At 36.9% G+C, this 18,331-nt stretch overlaps 2 protein-coding genes across 4 annotated transcripts in view; one reads left to right on the forward strand and one right to left on the reverse strand.

The window, feature by feature from the left end:
• Window positions 8,062-13,418, reverse strand: LOC104788613 (protein transport protein SEC23-like). Of its 2 annotated transcripts, none has more exons than XM_010514386.2 (12): window positions 12,573-13,418; window positions 12,297-12,470; window positions 12,038-12,199; window positions 11,396-11,538; window positions 11,140-11,215; window positions 10,848-11,017; window positions 10,641-10,722; window positions 9,936-10,013; window positions 9,448-9,609; window positions 9,096-9,359; window positions 8,466-8,570; window positions 8,062-8,376 (listed from the first exon to the last, which is right to left on the reverse strand). In XM_010514386.2, the coding sequence occupies exons 1-12, from the start codon at window positions 13,317-13,319 to the stop codon at window positions 8,230-8,232; spliced, it is 2,310 nt and encodes a 769-aa protein (XP_010512688.1). In that variant the 5' UTR covers window positions 13,320-13,418; the 3' UTR covers window positions 8,062-8,229. The 2 variants fall into 2 exon arrangements, with proteins under 2 accessions (XP_010512688.1, XP_010512680.1); XM_010514378.2 differs by lacking the exon at window positions 9,096-9,359 and adding an exon at window positions 8,686-8,949 and having other exon boundaries at window positions 12,573-13,416.
• LOC104788630 (kinesin-like protein KIN-12B) overlaps window positions 14,879-18,331 on the forward strand; it is a 6,611-nt gene continuing 3,158 nt past the window's right edge. The window contains exons 1-12 of one of the 2 annotated variants that reach the window (XM_010514402.2): window positions 14,879-15,336; window positions 15,539-15,673; window positions 15,761-15,844; window positions 15,940-16,065; window positions 16,160-16,219; window positions 16,318-16,371; window positions 16,464-16,556; window positions 16,882-16,977; window positions 17,145-17,290; window positions 17,545-17,694; window positions 17,795-17,924; window positions 18,000-18,323. In XM_010514402.2, coding sequence (XP_010512704.1) covers window positions 15,037-15,336; window positions 15,539-15,673; window positions 15,761-15,844; window positions 15,940-16,065; window positions 16,160-16,219; window positions 16,318-16,371; window positions 16,464-16,556; window positions 16,882-16,977; window positions 17,145-17,290; window positions 17,545-17,694; window positions 17,795-17,924; window positions 18,000-18,323 — 1,698 coding nt within the window. In that variant the 5' untranslated portion in view covers window positions 14,879-15,036. The remainder of the gene's footprint in view (window positions 15,337-15,538; window positions 15,674-15,760; window positions 15,845-15,939; window positions 16,066-16,159; window positions 16,220-16,317; window positions 16,372-16,463; window positions 16,557-16,881; window positions 16,978-17,144; window positions 17,291-17,544; window positions 17,695-17,794; window positions 17,925-17,999; window positions 18,324-18,331) is intronic. The other variant, XM_010514397.2, reaches the window with a different exon arrangement.

Genomic DNA, 18,331 nt, shown 5'->3' on the forward strand with positions numbered 1-18,331 from the left:
CAAAAACATATTTATTAGGGATAAATGTATTTTTGATAATATGTTAAGTTTATAAAAAGGTAAAAAGATAATATGCTAATTAGAAAAGGAACAAAAAAAACTGTCAAGTAACATAAGGATCCAAAATGATAAAATAAATGACACTGACGAACTAGATGAATATTTATATATTATCAGGTCATTTATCATATTGATTTTCTTACCGTATTATGATTTTGGTTTTCAAATATTTGATGTATTTCAAAATTGATTCCAAAACATCCAAAGTTCCTTATAAAATTATCCAAAGTTGACCAATTAACCAATTAACATGCAAAATTGGTCATCATCTTCTGTTATATATGTTTCAACAGTATTAATGCAGTGCAGTTACCTAACGAGCCTTTGGCTATTACTTTGTATTTTTTTACATGAAGGAAGAATATTGTGTGGATTCGAAAAGGAGCATAAAAGAAGCCGAAAGGGTGCTGAGGCTTTAAAAAAATTTCTGGAAAAAACGACATTCCAAAATTGCATTAAAAGGCAAAACCTTACGTAATTGAAACCATATGCCTTCATTCAAAAGAATGACTCATCGCCAACTTATATATTCCAACTTTATAAGAAAAAAGTATTAACGATGCTAACATTAAATGAGTGATCTAACCACATGAATGAGTGAAATTTTTATCATGAAGTGTTAAGTGTATCATGGACGTCATCGATGAAGTGTATCATGAGAACACTACATAATTCGACCGGAAAGTGTTTCGTAGGATTTATAGTCTTATTAATGGCCAGGGATTACTTTGTCAATATGCTTATTTATATTCTGGTTTGTTGTAATAAGTCTGTCTGTTTCCTCATTTCCTTCGATCAGTTCCTCTTACTTATTATTACAGTATTTTATGTAATTTTCTTTTAATGGAAATATTCTAGTATTATTTCATAATTAACACTCTCTATTAGCAAACATTTTTCTTATTATTATTTTTCTTTTTACATAAGAAAATATTAACCCAATTACTGACTTTTTAAAAACCCGACTAAAGACACTAATATATTAAAATGTAAAAGCATCCAAAATACAGAGTTCTGTTTGTTTTAACTATATAATATAATTTAAGCATATCAATTCCACATTTGCAATTCTCTAAACTATTGTTATGAAAGGTATAACTGAATTAAGAGTTGAGCAAACAAACAATGAATGAGTGAATATGCATTTAATGTTAGAAAAGTATAAAACATTAAATGTAAAAAATACAAAGTATTAGCCACATGTAGTTATAGATCACTCTTTCATGTGGTTAGTAGTACTTTTGTTTAGATTAAATGTAAAAAAAGTACTACTAACCACATGTTAGTATCACAATTTTTAGATCTTTAGTTTTGTATTTTGTCATATTTAACTTATGTTTTACTCTTTTTTTTCTTATATTTTTCATGGTTTTTGCTTACTTTTTTTCTTTTGATTATTGTGCAAATTATTTCAAGGAGAAAAGTCTAAGAAGTCTCTTGGCTGTAGGTACATACATCCATGTTGAATCTGTGTTTCATAGTAATTTGAGAAAGAAAAAAACACTAAGTAGACGTTTATGCATTTGGAGTGATCTTAGTTTTACTATAGATAATTAGGGGGAGAAATTTTGTTGATAAAACTTTGGGAAAAGAGGTATCAAATTTGGCCATGCGGTTACGCCTGAAGTTAAGAAATCGAAATTTCTAGGAGAAACTAGACGAAAGCATTGGTACAAACAACGAAGACAATGAAGAGCATTAAAACGGTTGCAAAGTTGGCGGAATACTGCATATCCATAGAGCTCAATATGAGACCAACAATGGGTCTGTTCCTCTTGTGGAATATTGGACTCTGTCATATCCTAATAAGATGACGGTATGGAGTATGATAGCATCTAGAATCTCTAAGGATATCAACTTGAAGATGAAGAAGGAACGTCTATGGGGTTTCATTTAGGTAATTAAAGTTATTCGGAATATCAGTTTAAAAATTATACAGTATAGAGTAGATCAAATAAATTAAATGTAAAAAATTATACATTGTATAGAGTAGATCAAATAAAACTGCTAATATTATTTTATAACTAACATTTTACAGTAAAATTTACACAACCATTTCCTTGTGTTGTACAGCATGGATAACTATCTAGTTAATTACTATTAATGAGTTGATATCCATTTGTTGCTGGCTCATTAAAGCAAAGAACAACAGAAGCAGGAGTTCCATATCAGACACACTTGATACTAGTACTCCTAGCTAGGTATAACTAAAGCAAAAATGTGTTTGCCCATTTGTTGCTGGCTCATTAAAGAAAGAACAACAGAAGCAGGAGTTCCATATCAGTTGTGTAAGTAGTTTTTAGAATAAAATGAATGGTGATATTAATTCTTGCCTAAAAATGCGTAAGAGACACTGAACCGAGATGGAATAATATATATTTTCCCTAAATTGAAAACTTTGTCTAATTTGTTCAAATGACTTAGGTCATATCTGATCTAATTTGATCAAATGACTTAGGTTATATATGATCTAGTCTGATCTAATTTGAGTATTTATGGTATAATTTTTTTTTTTTTTTGTATCTAATCTTTAAATAGCATTATCCACACCAAAGTCTGTAGTCGGGTTGATCAATATGTATACGAAGCAAGAGTTTATTATGGTAGCTAAAAAGGATATTTCTAACTGTGAAAGTATTTAACTAGGCACGAGACTCAAAAATGGCACACAAGGTGATACAGCAATCTTCTTCTCAGACCACTAGGATTCTTTCTAGGGATCAGAAAAAGAGGAATGCCACAAAAACAAATTAGATGTCCATGTTCTGTTGGAATGTGCGCGGTCTTAATAAATCAACAAAGCATTCCGTGATAAAGAAATGGGTGGATGAGGGTAAATTTCAGTTTGGCTGCTTATTGGAGACTAAGGTGAAAGAAGGGAAAGTTTCGAGAATTGGGAATAAGATGTTTCAGGATTGGTCCTTATTGACTAATTATGAGCATCATAATTTGGGTCGTATTTGGGTGGTCTGGAGGAATGAGGTACGCCTCACACCGTTTTATAAAAGTAGCCAGCTCATAACATGTTCGGTCAAGCTCAATGAGCACGCAGATGAGTTTTTCTGTACGTTTGTTTACGCGGCAAATAGTGTTGAAGGTAGAAGGGAGTTGTGGACAGATTTGAGAGCACATCGTGCATATCCAATCATTTGCAATAGACCTTGGCTGGTTATGGGAGACTTTAACGTTACGTTAGAACTAGATGAGCATTTGGGGGTGGATAATAGACCTGTTCTCTCTCCCGGGATGCAAGAGTTTCGTTCAGTGGTAAATGATTGCCGTTTGAAGGATTTGGCTTACCATGGTCCGTTATTTACGTGGAGTAATAAGCGGGATGGTAACTTAATATCGAAGAAGCTGGATAGAGTTCTGGTAAATGACAAATGGTCTGCTTCATTTATGCAATCCTATAGTGTATTCGAAGCAGGGGGCATCTCGGATCACCTCCGCTGTCGTGTTCATGTGCAGAGAGCTGCAGGCACACCTCCTTCTCGTCGACCATTTAAGTTTGTTAACGCCATAGCAGAGATGGAGGAATTTAAACCGCTTGTTCATGACTACTGGAATAACACAGAGGATATCTATTTATCTACGTCATCTCTATACAGATTCTCTAAGAAATTAAAGCTTTTAAAGTCGCATATCAGGTGTTTAGCCAAGCAGAAGTTAAGTCACTTATCTAAGGAAACCAAGGAAGCCCTTGAGGAGTTGTGTAAAAGGCAGGCGGCAAATCTGGCTTCCCCATCCGTGGTTGCTATGGAACGGGAGAAAGAAGCTTATGAACGATGGGATCGCCTCTCTGCACTGGAAGAGAAGTTTTTAAAACAGAGATCCAAGCTCCACTGGCTCCAAGTGGGGGATCGGAATAATAAGGCTTTCCATCGTGCAGCGGCCACTCGGGAGGCTATGAATACGATGCGAGAGATTGAAGCACGGGATGGGCGTTTACTAACAACTACAGAGGATATTAAAGTGGAGGTTGAGACTTTCTTTCAAGATTTTCTGCAGACTATACCAGCGGATTATGAGGGAATGTCAGTGGACTGTCTCACAGAGTTGCTATCTTTCCGCTGTTCAGAGGAGGATAGCCGCTGGCTCACAAGGGCGGTAACGGGGGAGGAGATAAAAAAGGTTTTGTTTGCCATGCCAAGTGACAAGTCGCCGGGGCCGGATGGCTACACTGCTGAATTCTATAAGGCAGCTTGGGATACTATTGGTGGAGAGTTTGTTGTAGCGGTCCAATCATTTTTTGCTAAAGGTTTTCTCCCAAAGGGACTCAACTCTACAATACTGGCCCTCATACCGAAGAAAAAAGAGGCTAGGGTGATGCGAGACTATAGACCCATCTCCTGTTGTAATGTGTTGTACAAAGTCATCTCGAAGGTTGTTGCTAACCGACTCAAACGTATACTGCCTCAGTTCATTGCCGGAAACCAATCAGCATTTGTGGCAGATAGATTACTCATTGAAAACGTTCTCTTAGCAACAGAATACTGTCAAGGACTATCATAAGAATACTGTCTCCACGAGGTGTGCGATGAAGGTGGATATTTCGAAAGCTTTTGACTCCGTTCAGTGGTCTTTCTTGTTTAATGTCTTACGCGCTCTGCAACTTCCTCCTGTTTTCATCCATTGGATCTCACTATGGGTTACCACGGCTTCTTTCTCGGTTCAGGTCAACGGAGAGCTAGCAGGTTATTTCCGCAGTGCTAGAGGACTGCGTCAGGGCTGCTCGCTCTCACCTTACCTTTTTGTCATCTGTATGGATGTGCTCTCCAAAATGTTGGACAAGGCAGCTGGTTTACAGGAGTTTGGATACCACCCACGTTGTAAGAATATGCGGTTAAATCACCTTTGTTTTGCAGACGACCTCATGATATTGTCTGATGGGAAAATTAGATCTGTTGATGGTATAGTCCAAGTATTGAATCTCTTTGCTAAGCGATCAGGCTTAAGGATTAGTATGGAGAAAACGACTTTGTATCTTGGTGGAGTCTCACCGGACACTAACGAGTTAATGGGCGCACGATACGGTTTTGGTCTGGGACAGCTCCCAGTTAGATATCTTGGTCACCCTTTAACTTCTCGACGACTTGGTACCGGAACTCTTTCCCCTTTACTTGACCAAATCTGCAGCAGAGTAAAAACGTGGACTGCATGTCACCTCTCTTTTGCAGGGCGCCTTGACCTCATCCGTTGGGTCCTTTGGAGCATAGTTAGTTTTTGGATGAGTGCTTTTCGACTCCCACGGGAAGCCATTACCGAGCTGGACAGTTTATATTCTGCGTTTTTATGGTCTGGTCCGACTGTGAATACTAATAAGGCAAAGTTACCCTGGGCTGTGGTGTGTCAACCGAAGTGTGAAGGTGGATTAGGACTGAGATCTTTGAAACAGACAAATGATGTAAGTTGTTTAAAGCTGATATGGCGTTTGGTCTCTGGGGGAGTATCATTATGGGTTCAATGGTCATAACTGAATTTATTTAAAGAGGGTTGCTTTTGGTCGATACCGCCTGCATCACTATCTGGCTCCTGGATGTGGCAAAAATTGTTGAAATACAGAGATTTGGCAAAAACTTTTGTTAAGGTGGAAGTGCAGAGTGGAGCTCTTACGTCTTTCTGGTATGATAACTGGTCGGTGCACGGGCGATTGTTGGATAAAGTGGGTCCATGGGGTATGATTGATTTGGGTATCCGAGAACATATGACCCTCCATGCCGCATGGTACGAGAGACGGCGAAGGACTCACCGTAATCCCGTGTTGAATGACATTGAAGAGGTTTTGCATCAAGTGTATCAGTCTAGAACTCCTTCTCAGGCAGATCGTGTACTATGGCGCGGTAAAGGTGATGTTTATAAGGACACATTTTCTACAAAGGATACCTGGAACCATATACGCACAGCTTCAAATCAAGTTGCTTGGCATAAGGGTGTTTGGTTTGCTCATGCAACTCCGAAATATTCTTTTTGCGCATGGCTTGCAGTTCATAATCGGTTGTCGACGGGGGATCAAATGGTCACTTGGAGAAATGGAGGTGATGTAAGCTGTGTGTTCTGCTCTGTTCCGGTGGAGACAAGAGACCATTTGTTCTTTTCTTGTCCTTATACCGCTGCAGTTTGGTCTGGTATAGCACAAAATCTTTATATGACTCGTTTTACTACCTCTTGGTCACAGCTACTCGACATTATTTCTGGAACGCAAGCTGATCGGGTGTCCGGGTTCTTAACTAGATATACCTTTCAACTCACGGTGTACTCTGTCTGGCGGGAGCATAACGCAAGGCGCCATGGGGAGACTCCTACATCTGCGACAAGTCTTATTAGCTGGCTTGACAAGCAAATAAGAGCTCAACTTTTGGCCATTGAAAGACAGGGTGATCGACGCTATGCTATGGGTCTCCAGGCTTGGCTAGCTACCCGGTTTTGAGGAGATAGTTTCTTGGCTTTAATAACTTAGGGATTTTGTTAAAACAGTCTAAGTTTTATTCTTTCAAACAAAGCTGATGTAAAACGTTATTTTTTCTTTGAATATAATTTAACATTTTATTCAAAAAAAAAAAAAAAAAAAGAAAGTATTTAACTAGAAATCAGTTTAAATCCTACTCTTATTAAAAACTAAAAACACTCAAATTAAAACTTCATATTTATCTTTATTGTGTTGTGAATTAGAGCCAAAATCAAAACTAAACTTCTTGTGCTTTTCATTTTTCATTTTTCAATTTAAATTAAATGATATTTTCTCCTTTTAAAATTACTTGTTTTTTAAGTTTTTTCTATTCTACCATTTTCAATACATTACCTATATTTCTAATTGGTCAAAACATAAAAGCATTTGGGATAGAATATGAATGTTTTTAAACATGTATTAAAAATCTGAAATAACGATTATGAAATCAAACTTAAGTCATAAAATGACAGTTAAAATGAAAGTAATATTTTATTGATTCTGTAAAATTATATTATAGTTATTGAACTAATTTAATGTGACTATACTTTTAATGTTATAGTTATTTAAATAATGAAAAAGTAGCAAAAAAAATAAGAAAAACATAAGAAAAATATGAACAAAACGTAAGTTAAATATGAATAATATATATAATATAATATATATATATATATAATATGTATTTACTCCATCCGTTTGTCTATATATATATACTCCATCCCCTTCCAGACTTCCACGTACAAAATGAATTTCTCCATTATCAAGTATACTTCTTCCTAATTATTTAAAAATAATTACACTTTAAAACTTGCCTTAAGCAAATAATTACACTTTAAAACTTGCCTTAAGCCCCTAGAAAGGCTGGCATGGCACTGCGTCCACTGTTTAACTTAAATTTAAGTTGCTTTTACACCATTTATATAAAAAAAAAAAAAAAAACATGTAAACAAAAATCCAAGTATAATATGAGTACACTGTAACACTAGGATAAAAACTCACGCGTATTTTGTATTTTGGTTAGTCGATGAAATTTAATTAGTTCTTAACTTCTTATGTATATAATGAAACCATCAAAAATGTATGCCAAAGGTTTCTGCCGGATTTGTTATCAACTTGTCATAGTTTGTCTTATCTTTTTTTGATATGTTGCAATCTTGTAATTGATTTGAGTGATAAGTTGTATAATCACAAAGGCAGCGGCAAAATCCGACATATACATGGATTAGTGAGTAATTTAATATTAACTTGTGCAAACGGTATTGTGTTTTTCTATCTCTTCATATTTCGCGTTTGACAATGTTTGTCAACAGAAACTAACAGCTGGCAATAGAATTTGGTTTTGTGACAGACTCACAACTCACAACATTATACATGATATCATTTGGTTCATGCAATTGCAAACTATAACGCGCTCTATTTCCAATATAACTCATAGCAGCGCAATCCTAAGCGAAATCCAGCGCGCGCAACTGTATCATAATAAACAACATGTCCTGTAATCCAACCTATACGAGGTTCGCAATTTGATTAGGATTCAGATATGCATGGTACAAAACTTAGTATTAAATCAGGAATAATACCAAAGTTCTTGAACAAAAACATAATATTACAAGACAATTTTTTAATAAAGACAAAAATTAAAAGTTTTCAATGTTAGTTGATGAGTTTAGAAAAAAAAAAAAGAGTCTTTGTTCAAAAAAAAAAGAAGAAAAACAAATGACTACTCAAGATTGCACGGCGAGCTTCTGAAGATGTTCAAAGAAGACTCGAAGGCTCACGTCGTCTGTGAATATCACATCTGACCCTGTTGACATCTCGTTTGCGTTGTTGTATGTCGCTGATGGATTCAGCTTAGCTAATAGAAACCTCGCCTGCATTTTCCCATTCAAATCTAGTGAGATGCAAAAACCAAAATTGAATCTGACAATTACTTGAAGACATATAGATAAAGACAAATGACCTGCGAGCCGTGCTGATCACAGACAACTAATCTTGGGACAGGGAAACGCTCCCGGACTATCATCTGGGAATCCTCTTGTGGAGCTTGCAATAACTCAGCAAAAGCCTATCTCACAAAAATCGTAATAGCTAGTCAGTCACTGGAAGATTAAGTTATTCAACCACAATGAGATGGTTCTGCATCATGAAAAAATCTATTTGTCACAGCTAGTTAGAAGTACCTGGTGTTCAGACTGATGATGATAACCCATGTTTCGCCATTGTGCTACAGTCATTCCATGGAAGACAACAACACTAAAATATGCATCTAATAAAAGAATTCGATCGGCTGCAATGGAAGCCACATCTAGCAAAGCTGGTTGAGGTGGTGAATGGAATGAATACATTGTCAACGACGGTTGGATCATGACAGTTGCATTCGAAATATTCTCCCGGTTTAACAACATGCAGAAGTATGCGGTTTCATCAGGGCTATTGTTAAACACCTGCCATCATCACAACCCNCTCAGCAAAAGCCTATCTCACAAAAATCGTAATAGCTAGTCAGTCACTGGAAGATTAAGTTATTCAACCACAATGAGATGGTTCTGCATCATGAAAAAATCTATTTGTCACAGCTAGTTAGAAGTACCTGGTGTTCAGACTGATGATGATAACCCATGTTTCGCCATTGTGCTACAGTCATTCCATGGAAGACAACAACACTAAAATATGCATCTAATAAAAGAATTCGATCGGCTGCAATGGAAGCCACATCTAGCAAAGCTGGTTGAGGTGGTGAATGGAATGAATACATTGTCAACGACGGTTGGATCATGACAGTTGCATTCGAAATATTCTCCCGGTTTAACAACATGCAGAAGTATGCGGTTTCATCAGGGCTATTGTTAAATACCTGCCATCATCACAACCCGCAAAAGAAAACATGATACTAAGCTAATGATATGATGAGCACAAACCATGACACGTAAAAGCAGTGGTACCTGAACAAACTGCGATCGCCGCAGATTAAATATAAACTGAGGAAATAACGAAAAATAGGGATTCAGCGTGAAGGAGGTTGGATCATCCTTTCTATAGTCTCCAAACTTTGAACAAAGACGAATCAGATTCCGATCTAACCACCGAGTAGCATCAAATCCCTCCTGCGAAACAAAAAATGATGAAATGTATAAACAGACATGACTTGCTGATAGGCGCGCCTTAGATAACTAGTCCCTGCAGTATTTTCTAAGAAACAATTTGGATCCTCCTAGTTCAGATTACTATACATTAATTATACAGCTGTGTGAACAATAAACTTTGAATGTCTTTCGTATAAATAGATGAACATTTGACCTCCTAGGTTTCCTGGTGAGTATTTTCCCAAGGAAAGACACATATTTAAAAACATTGCCAGCATTAAGAGGTTACGCCAGCACAATAATAAAACAAAGCAACTACCAAACTGACGCTGTCTACTCTGACGTACCTCTGACTCCATTTTCAAAGAAGCTAATCTAGCCATTACCACAGCAGCAGTTTCTTGATCAAACCCATGCACAAGTTCCTGAAAAATACATAACAATCGGTAAAATAGAATGTTAGCTCACTAGGAAGCTTTTAGACTATAAGAAATCCTGCATTGCATTTTTTGATGGTTATTTGCATAATCCTACACCATGGGCCCATGTCTAAAATTCATCTCATGGAAACTAAAAACAAACAATGAAAATGGATAGGCTGGTATGTGTATCAAAATGTTTGTCAGAAGCTTTGCTTATTATTCCATATAAATTATCTATGATGATACATTAGTGATGGATTGTTTCTGATTAGCCACAAGGAATGCCAAAATATACGACTAATAGTACTGACAAGAATGCAAGAGCTAAGACTTACTGCCTATCAGTAGTAACTGTAACAGAATAATTGATGAAAATCTGTGGTAGTAAATTATATAGCACTAATTTGAAAATTGCAGTCAAAGAAAGTGTGAGATGCAAAGCATGTTCTAGTCCTAACGGTGATACTAAGAGTACAAGAAAGTTCAATTGTATGGAGCAAAACCCCAAAAAGTTGGCCTACCCTTTACTATAGATTCAGAAAATAGGTCATGATGAAGAAAAAATTCAAATTGCTTATCAATTGAAACTTTAAGTCATAAATTTATGAATAAAGCAAAAACAGGACAAACCTCTGAACTCACAGCACTGTCTTTCCACTGTCTGCATACAGTAGTAACCCGGAGCAATGTTTGGCCTTCAGAGTTTTGGTAACTGCAAACAAGTAAACAACATGATACTTTCGACAATGAAGCCCACAATGTAATGCAGAAAGGCACGGACTTAAAACAAAAATAAGAAAACAGATAAATACAAGACTAAACCACTGCCCAAAGTACCTTGTGAGAAACTGCAAATAAAACTGTGGATTCGCAACTCCTGGAGAATTTGACCCGGTTGAAGATATGTCAAAAAATACTGTCAAACACGTACTTTTATCAAGGCCACACAACCTCCAAGAAGAAGTATTCCCCTCTCCTATAACCGTGTCAGCAACACAAGTACCTTTCTGAAAGGATTCAAATAAAAGAAAACTTCAATTTAGTTGAGAAGAGATAGCTTTGTTCATCTCACAAATTACTATCAATTCATTTTTGAAAGAAGGGTATATTCAAGGACTCCATGTTTAACCTTCTCTAATGATGAGCATGGCCCAATAGCCCCTTGAATTTTGATGTCCTGTGAACAACAGATCTCAAGCATCCCACTAGATATAAACGATTTAAGGTCAGTTTATATTTAAGTACGCACATAGTTTTATTTCTTACATACATGCTTGAAACGTATGATACTCAATAAACAAGAAAGGTTATTGCATCGCCAAAATTTTCTCTACCATGTAATAATAGATCAAAGAGAGTGATGCATCAGCAAAGTAGAAACTTACTTAAAGCAAAGGCCAAGAGCCGGATCGCCATCTTCAAATACCCGCTTGAAGGAATCTTTGAATACGGAATGGCCAAAACTTTCAGACAGAACAACAAGGCCACCAGTTCTTTCAACTGCAACTTTCATCTCAGCAACCCCAACCTAACTATATCCAAAATGCAACAGCAGAAACAATTATAATTAGATATCAAATTATAGTTATCAGAAATGAGAGCATGACAATATACAACAAGCAATGCCTTATGTTGACTAAAGATAGAAACTATTGGAAGAAACACAATGGAGAAAAAACATCATCAAAAACAGGAAATTGAGAGGATTAGTTAAACTGATATCACAGGCTAGTTAACAAAATTGAGGACAAGTGAGAGGATTCACATTTTTTTATATCCTATTGACCATGTTAAGTTTGACAAACAGTTAAGTAAAACTCATTGCATTATCAAGACCACACTTCCAGACACAAGAATAAAAGATGCATTCCATTTTCTAGATTTCCAGCTACAAAAAATACAAAACAGTATTGCAAAAGCAACTGATACAAATTGCAAAAGCAACTGATACAAAATGCAAAATGAAACTTGAAGAACTAATTCAGAGCATTGTGCACCAATGATTTATAATCACGTCACAGTAATACCTGATCAAGTGCAGAAGCAAAAAGGTCTAGCACATGACCCTGAGTGACTAGTTGCTTTGCGATGCTCTCATAAAACTTGACAGCCTTCTTATAGTAAGGAGCGGCATCTTTATCTACATCTTTGTGAGAACGCACAGGATCCGACAAATCTTTTGAGACAATCTGTACAAAAGAGATTAGAAAGAAATTAAAAAGACATGCTTCATAAACATGGTGTGATGAATGCTCACAGTGCCAACAATCGTCAACAGGCACTTACAGTTCCAGGGCCTTCTGTACATGGACCTCCAATCAAAGCTACAATTCTAGCCCCAGTTCCAGGCAAGCAAGCTCCAAGCAATCCTGCAGCTACACTCAATGCCACACCTGTGCATCGTTGGGAACGATGACCTGGCTGAACAGGCCACTGATCACTTTGTAGCTCATCCAAAAGCTACATACCAAACATCATCCATACAATCAGATGAAAAAGTTCCAACTTGACAATCAACACTAGCTAAATGATAAATAACTTCAAAAAACAAACTTTACTAACAGAGTTGAGAGTGAATTCGCAATCCGAGGCAGGCAACAAGAATCTATTCAAACCAGAACCATTTTGAGCTCCTTTAGGATGATATCCAGAAACAGGACCTCCTCTCCTCGAAGAAGCTCCAAGCCCCAACTGATCCAAAACCTGATCTTTCGAAATCTCTTTATCCCCTCTAAAAACGAAAACTTTAGACATCTCAGAGAATCCCAACTCATGTACATGAGCCTGAGTACCAAACGACACAAACCCAACCAAAGCCTTCTCAGGAAGCAATCCAATCGCCTGCTTAACCGCAGATTTAGCAAATTCAAGCTCCTCTTCAATCATACAAGTATCAAGAACAAACATAAACACAGCCTGAGACGGAACCTCCCCATTCCTATGATCATGCGGAGGAGGAAGCGTGTATTCAACAGTAGTATACTGAGGATAAAGCTCACCAGGGAGATTAGTCTCAGAGATCACATGGTAATGAGGCGGGAAATGATTACGCTGAAAGCAAAAGGGACAGATCCAGAGCTTCGCTGTGAAATCGACTTGCGCGTAAGCGTTCAACGCCGCGGAGCAGGTTCGGCAACGGAGAGGAGCGTAAGGAAGGGTAGGGATATCGGAATGTCGCCGGATCGGAGAAATGGAAGCGGCGAGTGGGATCACGCATTTGCTTGCTTCGACTTTAGAACGTGGCCAGACGTTCCATGTCATACGAACTCCATCGATTCCTTCCAGATCTGTGTTTGCTGTCTCCGCCATTGTTGTAAATTCAGATCAGATCAGAGGATTCGAGTTCTTTCTCTCTGTTTTTTCTTTTGGTTTGTTTGACCAAAGAAACTTAAAAATCTCAGCTTTAACGTTTTTTTTGTTTTGTTTTGTTTATAGCAACTGAATAAACACTCTGTTATTAATTAACTTATTATTCACGTTAAGATTGTGTATGAAATTTATTTCTTTTTTTTGGTGTTTATAATCTTTTCATTTGACTGTCTTTTTCATTTTTTGGTAAATATTTTTAAATATATATATGAAGAATCTTTTATTCCAATTTACCTGTGTCAAAAAAAAAAAAAATTGATGTACCAAAAGATTTAAAACGAAAATACTTCCTACTTGAAATCATTAGCCTATGAATTAGGATCGAATTAAAATCACAAAAATAAAAAGTAACTATCTTAACATTTTTAGGGTTGTGTTTTCACCTGTTCACATTTTTCATCACAATTTTTTGTTTCAATAGTTGTTATAATTTTTTTGTTTCATCATAATTTTAAAAGTTTGTCTTTTGAACTTTTTTTTTTTAAGTAACTACAAAACTTAGCAAAATTACCTTTTTTTAATCTATAGTTATATATGTTTAATATTTATGTAATTTTAGTCCTATTTATTTTATAATTTTAATTTTCTTTGTAAATGAATTGATATATTTAAGTTTTGAACTTTGTATATTTGTCTCTTTTCTTAAGTTCCAAACCTTAGCAAAATTAAGTAACTCTTGATTCCTCGTTGCACACAATGAATGAACAGCATAACTATGACCAAGAGACAGCATGTATAAGCTCCGTAGACCCAATTATTAGCCTTCCTACAAACTCCACATGACTCGTTTGAGTACGCAGCAACCGAATATAATTCCGTCATACGCTGTTAGGGCTGGATCTCATTCCTACAATAGGTCCGGCCCAGAAAAGACCCAAAGAAATCAATAGGCCAAAAAGGGCTATTTTGGTCTTTTTAGAGGATGAACCGATACAGTAACCTACAAAGTGATTGTACGGCGTACGGGCAAGGGACAGGTTCTCGAAGTATCAATTCGACGAACTCGCAGTTCGTCAGTTCTTTCTCTTTTGTCATTTTCTAGTTCGTCATTATCAATTGTAGCCCAAATTTTTCATATAATAAAGAGAATTTCGACCGTCTAAACACCAAACTAAAATACTTTAATTTGGACATGCTAAGACAAGCCTCTCATGGAGCGTGACATGACTAAATATTTTTATTTGATTTATGTTTCATATTTGCAAACGTCTAATAAGGAACTCGTGACAAATGAAAATTGTGTGGGTTGCTTATTAGGAATTTTTGAAGTCGGTTTAAAATTTTGAAATGGACCGTCATTGGGCTTCGTTTATAAGCCCAACCCAACACAATCTAAAAGCCACGTGCCACGTGAGATTTCAGTATTATATCTGCAAACGGTCGAACAAAATCATGGGGCCTAACTTGATCTCATCCGTTGGATTTTAATCTCACGATCAACGGAGATAGATGAATAATAAACAAACATGTGAATGCGTTCTCCGATCTAGAAATTCAAATTCTCGCCATTAACGGCTCTCTCAAACTCTCTCTCTCTCTCTCTCTCTCTCTTCCCTTCTTCCTCGTTACTTTGCCCGAAACACTGATTTGTTGCAGAAGCAGATCTTGCTCTTCCCTCTCTTTTTTAGGGATTTGAATCGGTTAATCCACAGAGAGAATGAAGCACTTTATGATGCCAAGAAACGCTATCTTGAGGGATATGGGAGAGTCGCAATCGCAATCGCCCAACCCTAGCTTGACGAAATCGAAGTCTCGAACGAAGATGAGATCTGCTAAAGAGAATGCTCCACCACCGGATCTGAACTCGTTGATGCCTGACCATAGGTCTTCTCCGGCGAAACTTAAGTGTCCTTTGCCTCCGCGTCCGCCGTCTTCAAATCCTCTTAAACGGAAGCTAATTGCTGAAGCTGCCGTGGATAACGGAGTAGCGGCTGGGGTTTCAGACTCTGGTGTCAAGGTTGTTTGATTCTTTTGAATTTTTGATTTTCTTGCCCAGAAATTGGAAAAAAAAAACCCTAATTTGTTGGATGAGTTTGGTCAAAAATTAAGTTCCAGATTCTAAAATCCCTAATTTCTTGATTGCTATTAGTTACCGTTAGTTCGATTTGTCTTAGTAGTGTTTAAAGCTACTCAACTAGAGCTCTTGTCTCGCTTTGTAGGTTATAGTCAGAATGAAGCCTCCAAGCAAAGGTGAGGAAGAGGAGATGATAGTTAAAAAGATCTCCAACGATGCCCTCACTATCAATGAACAGACTTTCACTTTCGACTCGATTGCTGACCCGGAGTCAACTCAGGCAAGTATTTAGTTTTCATTATTGGGTTAATTATCTCATGATTTACATAGGTTAAGATGTTTGTATATTTTCTTGTGTTCATTGCAGGATGAAATCTTTAAGCTTGTGGGAGCCCCTCTTGTAGAGAACTGTCTGGCTGGATTTAACAGTTCTGTTTTTGCTTACGGACAGGTAGTCATCCTTCCTTTTTCAATGTGTTGCTTTGGGATTGTATTGAAATTTTTTAAACCAGGTTTGATTGCAATTCTAACATTTGATTTGTTCAGACTGGAAGTGGGAAAACGTATACCATGTGGGGTCCTGCAAATGGATTGTTGGAAGAGCATCTTAGTGGTGACCAAAGAGGATTGACACCACGTGTCTTTGAGTTGCTCTTCTCCCGTATCAGTGAGGTGATGATATGATGCCTTGGTGTTGTTTACATTCACTTCGTTTCATTTTGCTAAAGAGGCAGCACATTCAAAACTTGATTTCTTTTGTTTGCAGGAGCAAGCAAAGCACGCTGAAAGGCAGCTCAATTACCAATGCCGCTGTTCGTTTCTCGAGGTTTGATGAGTGTATTCTACTATAGATTTTCTGCTTATGATGTTTTTATTTCTCAAAGCTTGATAGACATGGGTCCCTTTCCCATTTTTTTATGGCAGATATATAACGAGCAAATAACAGATCTTTTGGATCCGAGCCAAAAAAACCTGATGGTAACAGGAGCTTGCAACTTCAACTTGTTTCATTTTGTAAAGAAAAAGAACCTGGATTCATCTTTTTTTTTCTTTTATTAATATTGCACCAGATTAGAGAAGATGTCAAGTCCGGTGTTTATGTTGAAAATCTGACTGAGGAATACGTGAAAAACTTGAAGGATTTGTCAAAGCTTCTGGTTAAGGTTTGTTATATCATTTCATTTCATGTTCCTCTTGGGTAATTAATCCCCTTCTACTTTGAAAGATTTCTAGAGTAATTGATAAAAACGTACACACTTGTGTTTCCTAGGTGTGATATCAGTTGTATTTCTCCTAAACTTTTAAAAGATGGGATGCATAACTTTGGTTTGTTATAAAGAAAAATTGTCTACACTACAGGAACTGCAATACTGTGTATTCTGCCAAAGTGTGTCAAAGTCTTGCAGTGTAGACAATCTGAACTATTTTGTTGCGTGCTTTTGAAATGATTATCTTCAATAATAATGCTGGAGTCTTAAACTGTCGCAGGGCTTGGCAAACAGAAGGACTGGGGCTACAAGTGTAAATGCAGAGAGTTCAAGGTCACATTGTGTATTTACTTGTGTTGTCGAGTCCCACTGCAAGGTGGGCTGTTCTTCTTTATTACATTGGTCATATTATTTGGTAACTGCAAGGTTTTAAAACTAGGCTATGATGCTCAGATGCTTGTTAGTTTAGCAATTATTTAGTTAATTTTATTATGGGTTAATGTCAATCTATATCTAACTGTATTTTAATGTAATATGTAACAGAGTGTTGCAGATGGTCTAAGCAGCTTCAAAACAAGTAGAATAAATCTTGTTGATCTGGCTGGTTCAGAAAGGCAAAAGTTAACCGGTGCAGCAGGTGATCGTTTAAAGGAAGCTGGGAATATAAATCGATCACTTTCTCAACTTGGGTAAGATCAGAATAATCCATATACATAGCTGCTTATTAATTTTCTTTACCAGTCAATCCTGCATTTGTTTCCTTTCTCTCGAGAGTATGCATTTGAATCTGGATTTTATTGATATGAACACAATTTGAAAATGATGGTTGTAATTTCTGACTTCTATCTATGCCAGATCTTTTACCTTGACATTTTTCAGATGTTATTCTGTACAGTCTGAAACTAAGATCAATGTAACCCACACAGTTTTTAATTACATGCAGGAACTTGATCAACATTCTCGCAGAAATTTCACAAACAGGGAAGCAGAGGCATATACCCTACCGAGATTCCAGGTTGACATTTCTATTGCAAGAGTCTCTTGGTGGGAACGCGAAGTTAGCTATGGTTTGTGCAGTTTCTCCCTCGCAAAGGTAAATCAAGAACCCATACGAGTATCACGTAAAAAATATGTGTTCCAGAAATTATTTTATCCTCCATTTTTTCTGAAAAAAATGGCATCACATATTGCAGTTGTAGAAGTGAAACCTTCAGTACCTTAAGATTTGCTCAGCGTGCAAAAGCGATACTGAACAAGGCTGTTGTCAATGAAGTAATGCAGGATGATGTAAATTTCTTGCGGGAAGTGATACGCCAGCTGAGGGTATGCATTCTTTTGCTTATCTCATAAAACATAGATACAACCCAACTAATGTAATATTTAATGTAAACCGCACAGGATGAACTGCAAAGGGTGAAGGATAATAATAACAACCCAACTAACCCAAATGCATCTTACACCACGTCCTGGAATGCGCGTAGAAGTCTGAGTTTGTTAAGAAGCTTTGGCCTGGGCCATCCCAAGTCATTACCAAATGGAGATGATGATGGGGATACTGAGATGGAAATTGATGAGGAGGCTGTTGAAAGGCTTTGTACTCAAATGGGTTTATCGCCACCTACCGAGGAAAACAATCAGGACATGAGCAGAGTAGAGAAAATAGTTTCATCATTGGCCCTAAAGGATGAATCTTACAGTAACTCCCACCTTAAATCATCTGATGTCCAATC

Source organism: Camelina sativa, chromosome 1 (genome assembly GCF_000633955.1).
Source record: "Camelina sativa cultivar DH55 chromosome 1, Cs, whole genome shotgun sequence".
Classification (NCBI taxonomy): Eukaryota; Viridiplantae; Streptophyta; class Magnoliopsida; order Brassicales; family Brassicaceae; genus Camelina; species Camelina sativa.